This window comes from Stegodyphus dumicola, chromosome X1, assembly GCF_044657685.1.
Source record: "Stegodyphus dumicola isolate Sdum_Otavi_A_Nest chromosome X1, ASM4465768v1".
In the NCBI taxonomy this organism is placed as follows: Eukaryota; Metazoa; Arthropoda; class Arachnida; order Araneae; family Eresidae; genus Stegodyphus; species Stegodyphus dumicola.
Window position 1 is genome coordinate 93,396,453 of NC_140780.1, and position 18,960 is coordinate 93,415,412.

The window sequence follows — 18,960 nt, forward strand, 5'->3', positions numbered from 1 at the left end:
ACATTTTAAGATCAAAGATGTGGTAGATATTAGAATGATGAAATCTTTTAATTCAAATGGGAAATCCAGTACATTGAAAAAATAAAGTTGCAGCAATATATCTTTACTGTACTTATACACACGCGTCTGTGAAAAATAATAAATGTAATGGAACAACATGCACAGCAGAGAAACTGCAATTGAGATACAAATGTAATTTTAAATACTCTTCCAAATGACCATTGTTTTGCTATTTAAATAGCTTTGTTTTTCAAACACCATAATACCATACCATATGAAAACCAGCATAAAGCGATATGCTTAGCATTAAATTTAGTTTGCTAGATACAAATTGTTTGTTTTATTAGTAGAAGTTACAATTATTCATCCTTGTGATATCATCCTGTAAGATTCAAGGCACTGTATATCATTAACATAGCATTTTCTGATATACTTGTTTTTTCTGTTATCCCGATGGCAATTATTGTTTCTAAACAAAGTATAACCATGGGCAGTATCTGATAAAGACATTTCCAAATCTAAGCACAACACTCTTCCAAGGTTCACTGATTATTTATTTTTCATGAAGAGGAAAGTCTTGTCTTTTTCTGAATTATTGGTAAATTCTGCAATCTCCTAAACTGACTATAAGGGCTTGAGACTATGAAACTAAGGACCAATTACTGTCATGTGCATAATTAGGCTTTAGTCTAATAAAACTGAAGAGAATAATCAAGGCTTGTACATGGCAGTGTCACAGAAATAGGATTATTTGCCTTATTGTTAAATTATTGCATTAAGTATTAATGACCTGACACATATTTCATAGTTATTATAGCATAATAAAATTTTAAAAAACTAAATTATTGACCATACAAAATTTCATATTATAATGCAACATCTATTTTTAAAAAGCTAGTACATGTTACGTTGAAAGTCTCATTCAACAAAAATATTAAAAAAATATGTACATAGTTTGATTATGTGTTTAACTGAAAACTGCATATTTCTATGCTATGTATTTACGTTATAAACTAAGTAAGAATCAGTCTAAGTTCACATTTTTCCTTCATAAAGAAACTTTATATGGCAACTTGCACAGTACTTCTATTTTATTATCAAAATTGTTCCATTTCTCTGATTCTAAAATAAAATATATTTACATAATTATATTTATGATTTATGTTAAATTATCAACAGGAAATTGATAAAAATTTCATTCAGTTTCATGTAAATTTTATAGCCATAAATAAATAAGAAGTGTTTTCCATTAGAAACTGATTACAAAAACTAACTGATAACTTTTGCTTTAAGCATTGTTATGCCAGATGGATTTACAGTTACAGTTATATTATCAGAAGGACAAAATTTGTTCACGTCTTCAACAAGAAAAACATCATATATAAGATAGCACTTTGAGTTGTCAAGTCCCATTGATTCTAAATTAGCAGTGACTTTTGTCGGTCCTCCTAGTGTTCTGCGATTAAAAAAAACTAGAGCATAAGAATATTTCCCATTACTGCTGATGGGACTTATTGGCCTCCTCCATATTTCTATGTCGCTTTTCTAGAAAATATAAAATATCACATTAGTTAAAATGTAAAATATCACATTAGTTAAAATGTATTTTACTTTATACAACAAATATACAAAACGCTAAAACAAATAATACAGTAAACAATGGCTAGATATTCCCATTTAGAACAGAAATATAAAATCTGGAATAAAGTCTACACTTTTACTATCTTTCCTCACAATAAATACATGATTCCACCTTCATTTTCATTTTACATTTTTTGAGTGTAATATGTTCATTCATTGACTGAACTAACAAAGGATAAAAATGCTAAATTCAGAGCTGAAGAACAGGGTATTGTCAATGATCAATTACAACAAATTGCCAATATAAATATAAATTATAATGTCAGTAAATCATTGCTTTATATTTTGCATAATATAGAAAATTTACCCTGGCAGTAAAAATTCTGAACATTTATAATTGTGATCAAAGTAGAAAAAGATTACATAAATTCAGTCTTCTCTAAACAAGTGGAAAACATCCGGAGAAAGAAAAAATGTAGGTATTAAATCTAGTATCAAAATAAGTAACTTTTACCCCTCTTGCCAACCGACTGCAAGCAATTTAATATCTTCGTTTCTTAAAAAGGTAATTCTCTATTAAATTGATGTAAATGGTTTATTTCTTTATTGCAGTTGATCTAGCACAGTGCTGGTGGTCCGAGAATGAATTGAAATCACCAAAACAAGTGGAGGCAAAGCATTTTAACATGATTCTGATGGGATTTATCTGTGATGGATTGAAGTCCCACCAGTATCTATGGTTTAGTTTGTTAATTCTACAACATCTTTAAACAGAATCCTCAACTACAACTTAAAGATTCATAACAGATCCCCTGTCTATCATATATTGTGAAATGGATGCATCTATCATATTACCATTATTTTATGAGTTGAATCTTTCCAGGAACCATTTGGGTGTAACAACAATAAAAATGAACTTTGGTGGCATCTGTTCTCAGTGGCACGTGACAAGTACTATATTTAGGATTTTTCACAACAGCAGTGTAACTGCATGACTATTGCCTCATAGCAATTTTTGAATGTCCATTGTGGGGTTTGCCCTTCAATGATCCAGTTTCACTTACTCTTTCTTAATAGCTTGGCTTTGAGGTGTGGACGTGAATACTGTTAACCTCATTAACAATAATACAGTATCTTCTGTCTTGTAATAATAATATGAATTTGTTTCTAGACAGTCGCTGTCAATGCTGTGTCACCTAGAATGACAGCATAGCATAAACAGCGTATTTAGATTACCTTCATAGGTTGCTATCTCCTTAATGAATAAAGATATAAAATCTAAATGAACCATTGCAGTTTTGAGAAAATTCTAGCTCAGATTAATGTATCGTATGCTCCTTTTCCCACATGAACATTTCAAGCAAAATCCATTCATTATGCTGATACCTTTCAACAGGTAGCACTTCTTAAAAGTCACCCATATTTAAGGCTGCAGAAATAAGACAAAATTCATGGGCAGTCATATGGTAAATCAGGAAAAAACTACGAAATACAATTTGAACAAATGATTTCACCAATTTCAGCTAACATTCCCACAACAGGATTACAGAGACAGTTTTGCAAATATCCTGCATCTGAGAATTTAGACTGACATCTCTAAGAAATTCATCCCAGATATGAAACAATGACATGAATAACTATCATATAACATATGTTTTCAAATTGATATATTTATAAATCTAACAAATTCTGGCAATGTCATAATGTAATCAAAATAAAAAAATTTGTTGATCCACTGCATTATACCAACACATTTTCTCTGATATAATTTCTGCTATTTTGTAACTTCTGTATTCCTGTCACCATTCTTTAGTAAAGATACCTTGGCAAAAATATTAAAATTATTTTAATATGAAAAAAAATCCAATTACAATAAAAGAAATAAGCCTGAAATTTGCATATTTTTTTATATATGCAGAATATGTGAAATTCTTAATAATATCAAAAAAATAATCACAAAAATTCATGCTGCAATAAATTTATTACTGTACCCATGCTAACCATTTAGTTGTGATTCCTATAACAGTTCAGAGAGCTAAGTATTTGCAGATTGCTGAAGCACCTTATATACAGAAAAACAGAAATTTGAGGATGAATATAGGACTATCATAAAATTGAATTCTTTTTCCTTTAAATAAATTTATAAAGGAGCTGAAAAGTTCTTCAAATTGGATACCATTTATTCCTAAAAAGACCTATAATTTTCGGTTGCTTCATGTTTTTTATAAAACTTCAAATGTTTTGCAATTCGCCAGCATACATTTCTTAACTTTTTTCAAATTCAGATTCCTCTCAATAAAGAAATGTTTATGAAATATTAATATTAAGATTCTGGCATACTGATGCTTTCTCATGTATATTTTAGTATACATTAATGAAATATTTACAGAAACCGATTCCTGATATCATTAGTATACTCTATTCAATTCCATAAATTAACATACATAATTACTTTTAAACATTATGTGATTTTTCTAAATCATATTGGATTTTTAGAGATGTTCTGGGGGGGAAAGCATTATCATGGATTTTGATTCTGAATAAAACCAAAAGCTGATCGATGCAAATATAGTCACTGTTCATATCAACAACTTTCCGTCAACATTCAGGCAGACTATGATTTTGTCCCTTGAGAAGTGAAGATGTGTGGCAATCCATTCATGTATCTCATTTTTGGTGAAGGTCTTTTCTTCAAAGGCACAGATGTCTGACCAGAAAATGAGACCATCTGTTAGTGAAAAATCTGGACTAAACAAAAACAAAAAAAAAAAAAAAAGGAAAAATTCCAACCCCAGCTTCACTAGCTTTTGGCTGTTTGCTCAAAACTAGTGGATATACTACTATAAGGAAACTGAATAACATCTAGCTCAGACTTCACCAAGTTTGTCAATGGCTCTAGTTGCTAATGATAGAGATTTGCAGTGATCCTTATACCTAGCAGGAAAGGTTCTTAAAGGAATATCCATATGAATGACACCAATGCATATTACCACTTTATGCAGGTAGATCCTTGCTTCAGCTCATGTCTAGGTAGTTCATTCTTCTTTATCCAAGTTCATATGCACATTGTACTGATATACCTCCTATCTTCTGTATCCTGCATTGATGAAACTGAACCATTTGTGAGGCAGTAAAACAAAGAATAGATGGATTAGTAATGTATAAAGAAGGATAGTTGTGTTGAAAAAAAGTAAAATAATGGCGATGATGCAAGATAGCAAAAGCAATGATTTTTTAGATAGTGATTATGAAGAGGTGGACATTTTCCAGATGTTATTCCTGCTACTGAAAAAAATTAAATCCAACGAAATAGTGTACTCTGTGCTGCCATAAAAGAGATTCCAGAGGTAAGCCAGTAAGAAAAGAAACCAGATTGCCAGTGTATAGAATGCCAGGTATCACTTTCTGTTGTCCCTTGTTTCAAAAACTATCATACAAAGACTAATATTTAACATTTTTTCATTTGCCCGAGATAACTCGGGATAGTAAACTAATATTAAAACTAAATGCTTTTACACATGTAAAAAATTTTAAATTCAACATAAAAACCTACATATTTTGTTTTGTTTCGCTTCTTTGTATTTAATAATAAAATTAAAAAATGTGATGATTTTTTGCAATTTTTTTCAAAGCATTTGTAAGGAAAGCGGTTCATGTACTGTTAGACTTTAAAAACTCATAAATTACTTGTTTAAAAATGCGTTTGGCACACCAAGTGTAAAAAAATTATAAATGAAGAATTTTATTCAGTTTTAATATAATAAAGAATTTTATTTATTTATAAACAAAGAATTTTATTTACTTTTAGCATTACTAATATAGCACAAAAGAATATCATTGAATGATATTTAAGGGAAGGAAATCAATCTTCAATTATCCATACCTATTTATTTACTGACCTCACAAACGCAAATTCAAAATGACATCAAATATCACAAGTTTTGAAATTCGATATAATGGTCAATTTTTGTCATACAGGAGTTAAACAACTTGTACTTAAGTTTTTTAGGATGAGTATAAAATTTCCCTAAATATATGCTTAGCAACAGGAGGAATGTGTAAAAAGTTAGATTTAATATTTTACACTGTTTTTGTTTACTTTAAAAATATGAAAACATGAATGTTTCATATTTAAGGCACTTTTGCAATTACAAATACACTAGAAGTCCCAAAATCCGCAATGCTTGGAACCAGAGGTTTTGGGGATTTTAGAATTTTGCAGATTTCAGGACAGAAAAGATAAATCATGATATTTAGACTAAAAGTGCAAAATAAATAAGGGCATATGTAACAAAGACATATTACAATAAGGAACATAAGGGATAATATATTTCATTTTTTTAACAGGTTTCAAATATTTTTCTGACAGAGGTTTGTTTTAAATCTTTAGGGTGCTCCAGTAAAAATTTATTTTGTAAATTATGCAGAGTCATCATCTCTTGCTCTAAGTCACAGGTCTGTTGTTCTAATTATTTTAGGTATTTTTCACCATGTTCAAAACATTCATTAAAAGACATTTTCTCACTCCTATCAAATTCACTATCTGTGGCAGCGTCAGAATCGTCTTGCTGTGATGAGTTCAAAACACAGCCATTAATTTCATCATTGGTCACCTGATATGCTATTTCTGACTTAACTGGACACATCGTCCATTTGACTATATCTTCTTGCAAAGCCTCCTCATTTGTCCATCCTTTCAAATACAGGAGCAATTCTCTTGCTTTAGCCTTGCTTACACTGACCCTATAACCAGAAAATTCACTGTCATTGCTCTCAGTTTCAATTAACACAGAAAATGGTCACACATTACAGTAGCCATTTACAAATGTTATTTAGGAAACAGAATTCCATGATTCTGCTAACAAACGGATGCAGTCTTTGATGGTGAAATTCTTTTTATAATCACAAAGTGAAATAGACTGATTTCTTGAAAAAAAAATTTTTCTAGAAACTCCGATTAGTGGCACTTAATGCTGTGTATTAGGCACTAGTCCACTCGTTGGATCAATATAGTATTTGGGACAAAACACGGGCCATGACATTATCTTATGTTAAAATGGTTGCATGTGGAAGTGCAGAAAAGTTTTCTAACAGTAAAATCTTGTAATTTAATGGCAACCCCACACTCTTACAGTGCCTTTTAGCCTTTTCAACAAAATGTTCCATGAACCATTTGGACAAGTTGTTTTGTGAAAGAGGAATTTTTATTATTCCTATAAATCCCTAAAGATTTTACTTCTTTCAGAGCTCTAGGATAGGTGCTCTTGCCCACTACGACTAGTTTACATTTGTAAGTTCCAGCTGTATTGCTGCATACTAAAATAGTAATTCTTTCTTTGGCTTCTTTCACCCCATGATGGTGCATTTTCTTTGCGTCTTTCTTGGCAAACATTGCCAAAAAAGTCCAGTCTCCTCCATATTAACCCTTTCCGGCTTGCTACCTTTTAAAGTTGGAGTTTTGATTTAAAAAGAAAGAGGTAGGCAGTCTGATTAGGTCTTGAGGAATACATAAGTAAAACTTTGTGAAGATTGCACTTATCGTTTTAATTCTGTGGGTGAGTCCAAAGTGGGCACACTGCTTGAATAGAGCTTCAAAAAGAGTGCTGAAATGAGCAATTGTCAATAAATTGACCGATGAGATGCGGAGAAACAAATAATACAGACTCTCAGTTGTCCTAGATTATCGGTGAGCCCGGTCTGGGCAAAATTTCAAGGTAAAAATTTAAAACTAATATAGAATAAAGAGATTAGCATACAGCCAAAAAATAACATAGAAATTTCTTTTCAAACAATTCTTTTTATAGCCTAAAAAGAATCTGGAAGATTTCTTTGAAAAATGAGTGTCTTAAAAAACTAAACATGGCTAAAATATATGGACTGGTTTGTGTTGAGCTGCCATCTACTATAAATAAAGAAGGTTCAGAGTAACCTATAAATCCTTTTTCATTCAATTTTTCTGTGCGTACAGAAGGAAATTTTTAGGTGTGTCCAGACTGGATACACTGTGCCGCAAAGAGTTAAAAATCTGTTTTGGGATAAGATTTTATTTTGCCACCAGCACAGAAAATTCATCAATAAATTCCTCTACAGCATATTTATCTACTGAAAATTTTCCCCACAGGCTTTCAGATAATGTACACCGTGTGTCTGCTTAAATCTGTTCAGCCAATCACTGCTGAAATCTCATGTCTCCTCTATTTTTAAATCAGCATGAATCTGTTTTCCCTTTTCTCTCAGGAGGGATACTAAAATTAGTACTCCATCACTCCGCAACTGCCAGAACAACTCGTACACGACGGCATCTGGGTTTGCCGATTTCGCCTTGTGCAAAGCTTTCCAGTTTGGGATTCCAGTGTTAGCATCATTGTTGCTGTAAAATTTCAACAGCTTTTCTTTGTTTTTCCGTATATCATATGCAGTCTGTGTCACAATTACATACGATTCTGCTATAAACTCAGGAGTAACTCCATCTTTTCTAAAATTTCCACTTTTTACATTACCATCTATGCAATGGCTTTACATTTCTTAATACTGCAAGCAGTAAAATCATGACAATTGCATTAATAAGCCCTGAAATTAAAAGTTTATTTTTTTAATATTATGTACAAAAATTCAGATTAAATAACAAAACAGGAGCACTAAACGACTTCATGAAATAAAAGCTCAAAAAATACAACCACGTGCATCATGAACTCTAAACAGAAGTTGAGTGAAATCGTCTGCTTCTTTACCTGGAGGCACACTGGAGGAAAGGAAACTTTTACCATGACGTAAATGATTTGGTAAGTATTTCTCTTATCTTCGAGATTTCATTTTCCATCTTGCAATTCCCTGAACCTATAAATTAATTTTTTACATTTTACAAGGTTGTTGACGATTTCAGGTCTGTGTTTTCTATATTTGAATGTATATGTTTATGAACAACAGTTGTGAAAATAAACACCAGATAAAAACTTTTGAAGACATAGTGTATAATATGGTATAATGTAGTCATTTCCTTAATGTACCTGCTTCAAATTCATAAAACACTTTGCAAGTTATAATGATAGATGAATACTGTGCTCTCTAAAACATTTCAATTCTAAATAATTGATTTCTAGAATATTTCCATGTCTTTCCAATATGTAAACAGTTCAACATATTTTCAGGTGAGCAGTTCCATTCACTTAAACAGCTATACTGAAGTTAAAAGATCACTGCTTGGTATGTTAAAATGTAGTTAAAATATTTAATATACTGTTGAAGTCTGAATTTTTGTCTCACTCCTTTCTATCTAACAGCTACAGGTGAGACAGTATTTAGAAATACTCTCATTATTACAATATGCCACATTGTCTCTTGTTCGAATTTTTATCTCTTTTACTCAGAATTCCTATTAAGAACTTTGAAGCTGATTTCTGGAATTCACTTTTTCTACTCCAAACCAAAACTTTCAAGCAGCTACTTAATTTTTCTTATGTACTGTAGCAAAACTATTTTTCTTCAAAACAGATTATTAGTATGAATTTTATAGCTAAATCTCAATGAATATGCAAAGCATATATAATTCAGATGAGATGCCATAAGTTTGTTGTAATCCAAACACTTATAAAGACTCAATTATGATCATTTTCATCTTTTTTTCTTTTTATTAAAATACTTAATCTCATTTTTCTTCTCTTTAGCCCATATAACTTGAGGCTATAGAGAAAGACAGACATGTAGAAGGTTCTGAACCTCATAAACCTCAGGCAATCTGCAATTACAGAACTCTGGTATACTTAAGGTCATCATCTCTGACATTTTTAAAATCTGAAAAGTCTCCCATCTTTAAAAGAAATGTTTTCTGCATATTATTTTTCTAAAATTGTAGTCTTCTCGGTTGATAATACATTCAAAGGTGAAAACTTTCCCAATTCAAAAATGTTAAAAAGTTTGAATGAACAGTGCTAGACAAACATATACACCTCGTCAGAAATACTCATTCTAAGCAAAGCTTTCATTCCCCTTTTTATTGAAAACCCTCTTTTTTGAAAGAGCATACAATTTCAAAAGTGGCTTCACTGTTTGTTGCATTAAGCCAATGAAAGAAATGCTTTGCTAATAAATATTGCAGTTTAATTCTTTAACTGCAAATTGTGAAAACACATGTTGCTTTTGAACAACCATGCAAAATAAAGGATAAAGTATTATTCGTTTATGATTTAACTTCAATCCTGACTCTTGTGGCTCTCTAAACTTTTCTTTCGGGAAAGTAATGTCTTCAAATCTCTTAACTGTTTCCAATCCTTTGTAATATATCTTAAAGTAGATTAATGAAAATATAAACAAAAGAATGAAAGCGTGTACCTCCCGTGGTACCGTCTACCATCTCACGTCATTTGTCTGAGGCTCGGTTATGCTCACAAAGGCCTTTAAGACATTTGCCTTTGACCCCAGAACATCGGCAGAGTCGTCTGGAGTAGTGCCGCAGCTGATCAGCATGGCTGCCGTCAGACTGGCATTGTATAATGTTCAGTGATGAATCCTGCCTTCACTCTTGAAGCAGATGACCACTGTGTTCATGTCTGGAGAGGATGGGGTTTCAACCAGCCTTTGTTTTACAAAGGCATACGGCCATAATTCCTGGTGTGGGGTGCTATTTCTTATGACAGCAGGTCATATTTAGTCATCCTCCATACATCTTTAACAGCTCAATGATATGTTGATACCATCCTGCGGCCGGTTGCATTAACCTTCATGGCACACCATCCTGGGACCTTTTCCAACAAGATAATGCCAGACCACATACCGCTTGCATATCTCTGGACTGTCTCCGTGTGGTTGATACTCTTGCTTGTACAGCAAGGTCACCAGACCTTTCACCAATCGAGCATTTCCGGGACATAGTAGGCCACCAGATTTGGGCACCACAAAATATTGCAGATCTGGAGCAATAACTGATGAATGCCTGGCAGAATGTGTCGCAGGATGACATTAGTAACCTCTACCACTCCTTGTCTTGACAAATCCAAACATGCATTGCTGCCAGGGGTAGTTCGAAAAACTACTAATTTAAACACTCAATGGGTGAAAGTGAGCCGCGAACAAGTACTATGACCTTTAATTTTTAATCTTTTTTTTATCTGGGTATGAGCTATTATACACATATTCAATTTCATCAAAAACAACCACTTCCTTCATGGTGTTTTGATTTTTTTTTTTTTTTTTTTTTTTTTTTTTTGAAAAAGAGTGTATTTGACGTAAGTATTAGTATAAATTTTGCCCTAACAAATTACATTCTCAGAGTGATTAATTTGTGCACATAGTCTTTAATCATTGTTATTTAATAGGCTTCTAATTGTTTCATGAAAGTTTTGCAAAATAAAAATAAAATTCTATTATTTGTGCAAGACCTGGCTTTTGCTAGTTTTGCTGCCATCTTGTAGCACAATCTCTTAGTATGGTTAATAATTGTGTCATATAGCATCCATGAACGTACAGCTGTGTTAGTGACCTTGTGAATCAGAACAAGGTCTGGGCCGTAGAAAGTGCATATTGTATCACCAAACCAATAATGCACAGCCATGAAACCACTACATCAGTCTGTTTTTCAGTGCAAGTGCTGGTTGACTGTTAAGCTGTCAAAAAGTTTTACATAAATATTTTGTGTCCCTATGCATAATATGCATATACATAATATGCACACTTACTAATTATCAATTATCTAATCATGTGTTATCACCTATACAAATTACATATCTGAACGTAATTGGCAAATAAAGAATACTGCTTACTGCATGAAGCTGAAGGTAGGAAAACTTCAGTATTTCATCAGTTTATATTTCATTGAAGAGTATATTTCACAGTGAGTGTCCAGCATCAAGAAATTTTTGTTGAATAAAGAACATGAAATTTAAGAAGTTAATATATTTGAGTTATGATAACTGTATATGGTTATAATTATTTTCCTTCTCTATAATAATATAATTGCATCACACTGTGAACTTTCCTTCTTCTCCTTACTGTAGACAGCAGCATTGATAATTTTTCATTAATGATGAGGAACTCATTTTCAGTTCCTTTTTTAATGATGTAACATGTAAAATATAAGTTTTTATTCTTTGTAAATATATGCATGCATGTTAATTTTAATTTTACAAAAGATTAAGATATTTTGGTATTTTCAAGTTCTAATTTAAAGTGTACAGAAATAATAAATTATACAATCTATGAATCAAAACAGGCATTAAAATCTCATCATGATGTCAAGTACTCAGCTCACATAAAAATAAGGAAATTAAATTCTCAAACAGGTAACTCCCAAGAAAAGATTAAATCACACTTTCTTTGTATCTGTTGCTTATGCATATTATAATCATTATGTTTCTAACATTTAAATTTCAAAATGTTTATATTATATTACATATTATATAAGTTATTCTGTAATATTTTAATATTAGCTTAAATAGAATGAATATATGCTCAGTGATGCTTTATAAATGCAAACCATATAAAGATTAGTCTGAAAACATTCTTACATTATAAATTCTTTTTCCCATAATTCCTAAACTATCTTGATTAACAGCAATGATCTCCTTGTTAGTGAGTAGTTCTCTTATGGTAGGAGAAAGAGATCTTAAATCATTTGAAACCAGTAAAGGACTAGCCATGATAGCCCACAATGCAAATTGTGCTTTTGCTTCTTCAAAGCTAAGACCAAAATTACCAGCCAATATCTGATGAGAGAAAGATCGCATTAATAATTACATAAATTGCAACAAACAACATATAAATAACTGTACATCACAATAAAGAACAGCATATTGCAACATATAAACAATAACATATTATACTTCATACAGTGAAATAATTACTATATTCAAATGATTTTCACAAATATTCTATTTCATTAGTTTAATTTTGCTTCTCATCATTTTATTAGTTCCAAAAAATTAATAAACATAAAATGAACATATGAAAGACTCTTTTTTAATTGCTGCATTAAGTCTACAATATTAAGAAATTTGTTTTGTAAATTTGTTTCCTAAGATTTGTTTCCTAAGAAAAACTTTTTATAACCTGACCACAAAAAAATTAGATAATTTGGAAATTTTCTGGAATCTATGCATGTCCCAATGTCTGACAGTATAAATCAGTTATGGTGTTTCTGCTTTACAAAATTCAGCACAAAAATATCAGAATAATTCATGTAAATCTTTTGTTATTTTTTATTTTCATTTTATTTTGTCACAAATAGTTGTTTGCAAAAAAAAATTCTGAAAGGAACAAAGTGAAAACTTAACTGGTATGGTGAAAAGTTTGAACCAAACAGTATGACTAGTTCCTCACAAAACCACACATAAAATTTTTACGTATGCAAACACTTTTAAAAATATAATCAGTTACATATAGAAATAATTACAAACAGATGATGTTTGGAAAATTGTACAGAGAACAATTTAGGTTCTCACAGGCCATTATTTGCTCAAAGTGTATAATGCAAAATTACAATGCATAACTGCAAAAAATATCAATATTAACTGTATATAAAAAAAAACATGAAAATGCAATAAATTAGACAAAAAAAATTCACTCTTCTTGAAATTTTTATATTACATTTTGTGCTCTTCGTTTAAAAACAGATTTTTATTAATAAATTTCCACATAAAATAAAACAGAGAAAATTAGCAGAACAATGAAGAATTTCAGATGCAAGGCTTCAAACTGTGGACCTCCTATCTCAAATTCAAATATGGTATGTTCAAGACACCTATGGAATGACAATCACAAAAATTTAAATAATATATAGGGAATTTCTAAAAGGTTATATAACTAAGCTTCTCTTGAACGAATAGTCATAGAATAAGGATACTAATTTAAGAAATTAATCAATAAAGTACACTTTCTGACTATGAGAATTTTGTTCTTGTGAAACTTTTTAATAAATATATATAGAATTTATGAAGAAAAAGAAACAATATCAATGAAATAAATGAAAGCATGAAGCGATGAAACCATGAAATAAAATAATGAAAAAAATTATCCTCATACTATCAAATCTTCCCAAAATTTGGATATATCATTTGATTAAATTTGGCAAAACCTGCACAGACCTTGATAAAGACAGCTATATATGTAAGTTTTTTAATACAAATTTCGAAACACACTTTTCACATCAGGCAAACCTAAAAGGACATGTATGGTTTTAAATGTTCAATGGCAGGAATGCTAATATTCAAAATTTATCAAGCATACTTCAAATTTTATACAGCTCCTGAAATTGAGAGCTTTTGTTTTCAGTGGGTCAAAATTGGTTTGATCCAGGAGCATGTGCACTGTTTCGAGTTTCACATGCATGCACACCGTGTCCAAAAGACCCGGCTTGTGCTTTTTGAAGGAAAAAATTGTAAATTTTCAGGCAAAAGTATTACAGCTGTACCAATAGTACATTTTATGATTAAACATAAAAATAATGCACATTGAAGTTTTTAATTTCTAAATATATTATCATAAAACAAAATTTCTTAAGGAAATAGAAAAGGATACTATACATTAACATAGAAAAAAATAGTATACCTAAACTCTGCATGATTAGCAACATAAACATAGAGAAAAAGTGCAACAAATGGTAACAGCACATTGAACAAAGTGCTGTCGTGTTTTAAACATTTTTCTGCCTTTCTGTCCTTTTCCACGGAACTCTGCACACTTTTCAGTTGCTTCCCTGTCTGTTGTTCACCCTATAATTTGTATTTTTAAAATCCTTCAAAGATCTGCACAAGTTTAAGAATGCTATGATTTACTGTTATTAGAAGTTGCAGGTTCCCCCTCCCATACATTGATTGTTAAATCATGAACGAAAAAACTATGTCATTCATTACCTTTTCTTCATCTGGCTCACAGTAACTAAAGAGAATTACTTAATCTTTCAAATGAGAGGCAAAGGAGGAAGTTCTTTTTTGTATGAAATTACTTTCACATTATATATGATTATAAATTACCTAAAATGCTGATCTGGCTTTGTTTTTTACAAGTTATCAAAATGTATTCTTGTTATTTTTACAGTTATGGCATTCAGCAGTATTTACATCATCATTTGTGAGTTCTATTTTAAAATCATTTGCATCTGATTTATTATTTCTATCATTATTTTCGGTACGGCCTCAAAATGAATTTTCTTCAAACTTAATTCGCGTGGTCTTCAAAAGCTCTCTGTATTATTTTTCTTTTCTTTGCACAGTATTGGATTTTAAGTTTCTTTTGCCCCAATCCAAGCATAAGATTTTTCATATCATCTTTATAATCACTGCATAGAAAATTTTCACTGCAAATTCTTGGCTTTGTTCAGCGTAATAGAAACCTGTCTTCGACACGGTTCCATTTTTTTCACCAAAAGCAAATTGTCCTTAGGAAATATATGAAATACAATGTCCCTATCTTTCCCTTTGCCATGAATTTTTATGGCCCATTCCTATAATGCAAGTTAATGTATTACAAAAATGATACTTTACAATAGTTGCCTCAAACTTATATTCCACAAGGGCCAATGCATAATTTGAAACTAGCTGATGTGCAGCAATTACAAAAAAAGGGGGCGGGATTTTGATGGCAAGGGCAGATGAAGATCATAAACAATCAATAAGAAATTTTTGGAGAAACTATAATATCATGGATGCTATAGAAAACATAAATCTTGCTTGGAATGAGGTAATGGAAAAATGTTTGAAAGGGGTATGGAAAAACATTTGGTCTGATTTAAAGAAGGACGATGACACTAGAGATTCTGTTGTTGATATGAACAAAATAGTGGAATTAGCGAAACAAATAGGTTTAGATGAAGTAAATGTGGAAGATCTCGAAGAAGTTTTAAAGGAAAAGCAGGAAGTCTTTCTAATGATGAGCTCAAGAAAGCAGCAAATCAAGAAGAACACAAAAATATTAAAAATAGAGATTCTGAAGAAGAGCAAAAATAACTTTCAATAGCATTTCTAAAAACCAGTTTAGCTTCCATAACAGAAATTATGGACTTATTTATTGAAAATGATGCAGATTTTGATAAGTGTTCAAAGGCAAGACAGGGTGGAGTGTCTTGGATGCCTTGTCCCCTTATCTATAATTTTTTTACTGAGTGCAAAAGAAAAATGCAAATGACACCTTCTTGATAAAAAGACAGGAAACTGGAAATACAGAAAAAATCTGAATGATCTAAGATATTAAACTTAACATTTTATTTATTAATTCATATTCATTTGTTATATTTCAATATTTGCAAGGATTATATTTAATGAACTTAAATAACAAAATCTAACATTTTTTTATTTTTTATTTTATACCTGTTTTGCCCTAACCTCATTATTTAAATGATCAGATGGCCTTGTTTAATGCTATTTCATACAGTGCTCTACTTTGTTGGAACATAATCCCTGCACTAAGTGGCATTTTACTGTATATCATTTTCATTAAAGCACTAATGTATCTTAACACTACAATTTGAGTTAAAGTATTTGAAAATCTAATTAGTATTTTCATATCATCCTGTGTATAATAACATATTTTTGCATTATATATGGCACGTTTTGACCTGTATATTATGCAACTTTTAGAGGCTAAAACATAACTAAGGGAAATACAGTCAAAAGTATTTAATCCGGACGTCCATAATCCGGACCTCAAAGCTACAAACTTCTGCACATGCGTCAACGCATAACGCATTCCCGCATGCGCATAATACGTTTACGCATGCGCGTTTAATGTATAATGGACGGTATAAGCTAAGTTAAAATTATCTAATTATCTATTTCAGTTAATGTTGCAGATTGCGTTGTTCCTTAATCTTCTAATTGAATTCGGCTTATTATTTTTTGCAGACTGTTAGAGCAATTTTATAAAAGTAAGCTTGAACTTGTCATTTGATTATGTCAAAAAGAATTTCCGATTCTGGAGCTACCAAAGGATCTACAAAGCGAAAGCATGTTTCGATGTCTATCAAACAAAAAGTGGAATTGCTGCAAAAATTGGATAAAGGCATATCCTTTGATTCTCTAACCATTCCGAAATATGTTTATCAATTTCACGCTGCTCTGCGGGGGGAGGGGGGAACGACGCGGCACGCAATGAACTGGAAGTTGATCTGTCAGCACTATCTTTATCTTCAGGGCAGATGTTTTTATTTTATTCGGCTTATAATTCCTTACTAAATGTAGTATAGTCAAAAGTCGTTAATCCGGACTCGTCGGGACTTCCGCGATTCCAGATTATAGATCATCAGTTTAAATCTCGTAAGATGGCATGCAGAAATTCTAAAATTAAAAATATGAAACTGTAATTTATGAAACAAAGAACAATTATGATCTAAAGGGTATCAAAATTTACAAAAAAAAAAAAAAGCTTAATATTTATTTGTTTACTTTATTAAACATTTCTTTCAATGTAAGTTGTTTAAGTTGCTTCGTTTTATGTGATAATATTTTCTCTTCAATTCTATAAACAGACATAATTTCTTGTTCAGTTACAAAGTTCCGCTGTTCAAGTCTCGTAATTGCTGTGACGAGAATACCGACTAACTTGTCAATCCAAATTTTTTCGTTTTCACTAACCTCTCTGTCACCTTCTTCATGTCTTTATCCATTTTTTGCAGCAATTCCACTTTTTGTTTGATGGACATCGAAACATACTTTCGTTTTGTAGATCCTTTGGGAGCTCCAGCATCAGAAATTCTATTTGACATAATCGAAAATTCAAGTTTACTTTTATAAAATTGCTCTTACAGTATGCAAAAAATAATAACCCGAATCCAATTCGAAGATTAAGGAACAAAGCAATCATCAACATTAACTGAAATAGATAATTAGATAATTTTACCTTACACCATCCGTTATACATAAAACGCGCATGCGAAAACGTATTCTGCGCTTGCGCACACACATATGCGCAGTCGTAAAGGTCTTACGCGCACGCGTAAACACCTATGCGCATGCGCAGAAAGTTTTTAGCTTTGAGGTCCGGATTATAGATCATTCCGGATTATGGGTGTCCGAATTAACAACTTTTGACTGTATTTCATCCCGATGTACTCCGTCTTTGATATGATTTAAATCAAATTCCTCATCATTATAAATATCACGAACACACATCAAATAGTTTTCTGGTTGCAATTTTCTAATTTCGACTATGCGTAATGTATGCTTTACGCATGCACGCATTGAAAGAAATGTTTAATAAAGTAAACAAATAAATATTAAGCTTTTTTTTTTTTGTAAATTTTGATACCCTTTAGATCAAAATTGCTATTTATTACATAAATTATGGTTTCATATTTTTAATTTTATAATTTCTGCATGCCATCTTACCAGATTTAAACTGATGATCTATAACCCGGAAAAACCGATAATCCGGAATCGCCGAAGTCCCGACAAGTTCGTATTAAAGACTTTTTGACTGTAGTTACTTTCAAGAATAGGTATTTCCACATCCTAAAAATATCAAATAAAACAAATGTCTTTATTACATGTTTCAGGTATGGATTAACTGTAAGAATATATAAAAATACTTATTGTATTACCATATCAGGGTCATTCCAGTGTCCTGGTCCTGCAGCTGCTGCAAATTCATTTTGGCGACTGGCATAAAAATCCACAATGGAAAGAACACTTTTCCACGAGTCTTCAATATCATCATAATTTCGCCACAAATTACAGTGCTTTGCAATTTCTGAATAATTTGGCTTAAAAGATAAAAGCAGAATATATTTTAAAAATTGAGTTGAATTATTTGCATAACTCAAAATCATTGTTTTCAGACAAATTAAGCTGTTAAAAAAATCAAAGCAACAATATGTGAAAACAGTGATAAGAATTCTCCAAAGGTTATTTTAAAGGAATTCATTGAACTATTTTCAGTTGCTGAGTCTTTTTATTATCTTCAGGATTCTAACTTGCATAACATACTTAATTTTACACTATTTTATTAATATACACTGAAAACTAAATGCAAAAAGCTTACACCCTGGCATGATTATTTTTTTATCATATATTATGGAATTCCAATTAATTGCACATCTGCATCATCCAAGAGTAGCCCATAAAATATTACTTTTCTTACAAATCATAGAGCTTTGCAATGTGTGTTATAAAAACAAAACCCTAAAATGCTGTAAATGTGCAAAAAAATTCTGAAGATGTTTCATACAGATGGCATAAATGCCACTGAAATACAGTTTTATGCATAATGAAGAAGATACTACATATGCCAACAATTTATGAACTGCAATCACATTAAACAATGTCTACTCAAGTAAGGTAGGTTTTCAGTTTAAGACAGTTTTGGTGTATGAGCCTTTTATTAAAAATATGTAAGACTCTTTTTAATACCTTTATTTTTATTAATATTTAATTTAAAAAGAAGAAAAATTATTATTCA

General features: G+C 31.1%; 1 protein-coding gene across 5 annotated transcripts in view; it reads right to left on the reverse strand.

Annotated features, from left to right (window-relative positions):
* Positions 1–1,073: 1,073 nt before the first annotated feature.
* The window catches only part of LOC118202592 (alpha-N-acetylgalactosaminidase-like), a 66,833-nt gene continuing 48,946 nt past the window's right edge, over positions 1,074–18,960 (reverse strand). For 3 of the 5 annotated variants that reach the window (XM_035374761.2, XM_035374762.2, XM_035374760.2), the window contains exons 6-8: positions 18,104–18,265; positions 12,081–12,278; positions 1,074–1,545 (exon numbers count right to left, since the gene is read on the reverse strand). In XM_035374761.2, coding sequence (XP_035230652.1) covers positions 1,270–1,545; positions 12,081–12,278; positions 18,104–18,265 — 636 coding nt within the window. In that variant the 3' untranslated portion in view covers positions 1,074–1,269. Of the gene's footprint in view, positions 1,546–8,312; positions 8,419–12,080; positions 12,279–13,169; positions 13,313–18,103; positions 18,266–18,960 lie in introns of those variants that run through there. The other 2 variants (XR_015038721.1, XM_085808286.1) reach the window with 2 other exon arrangements.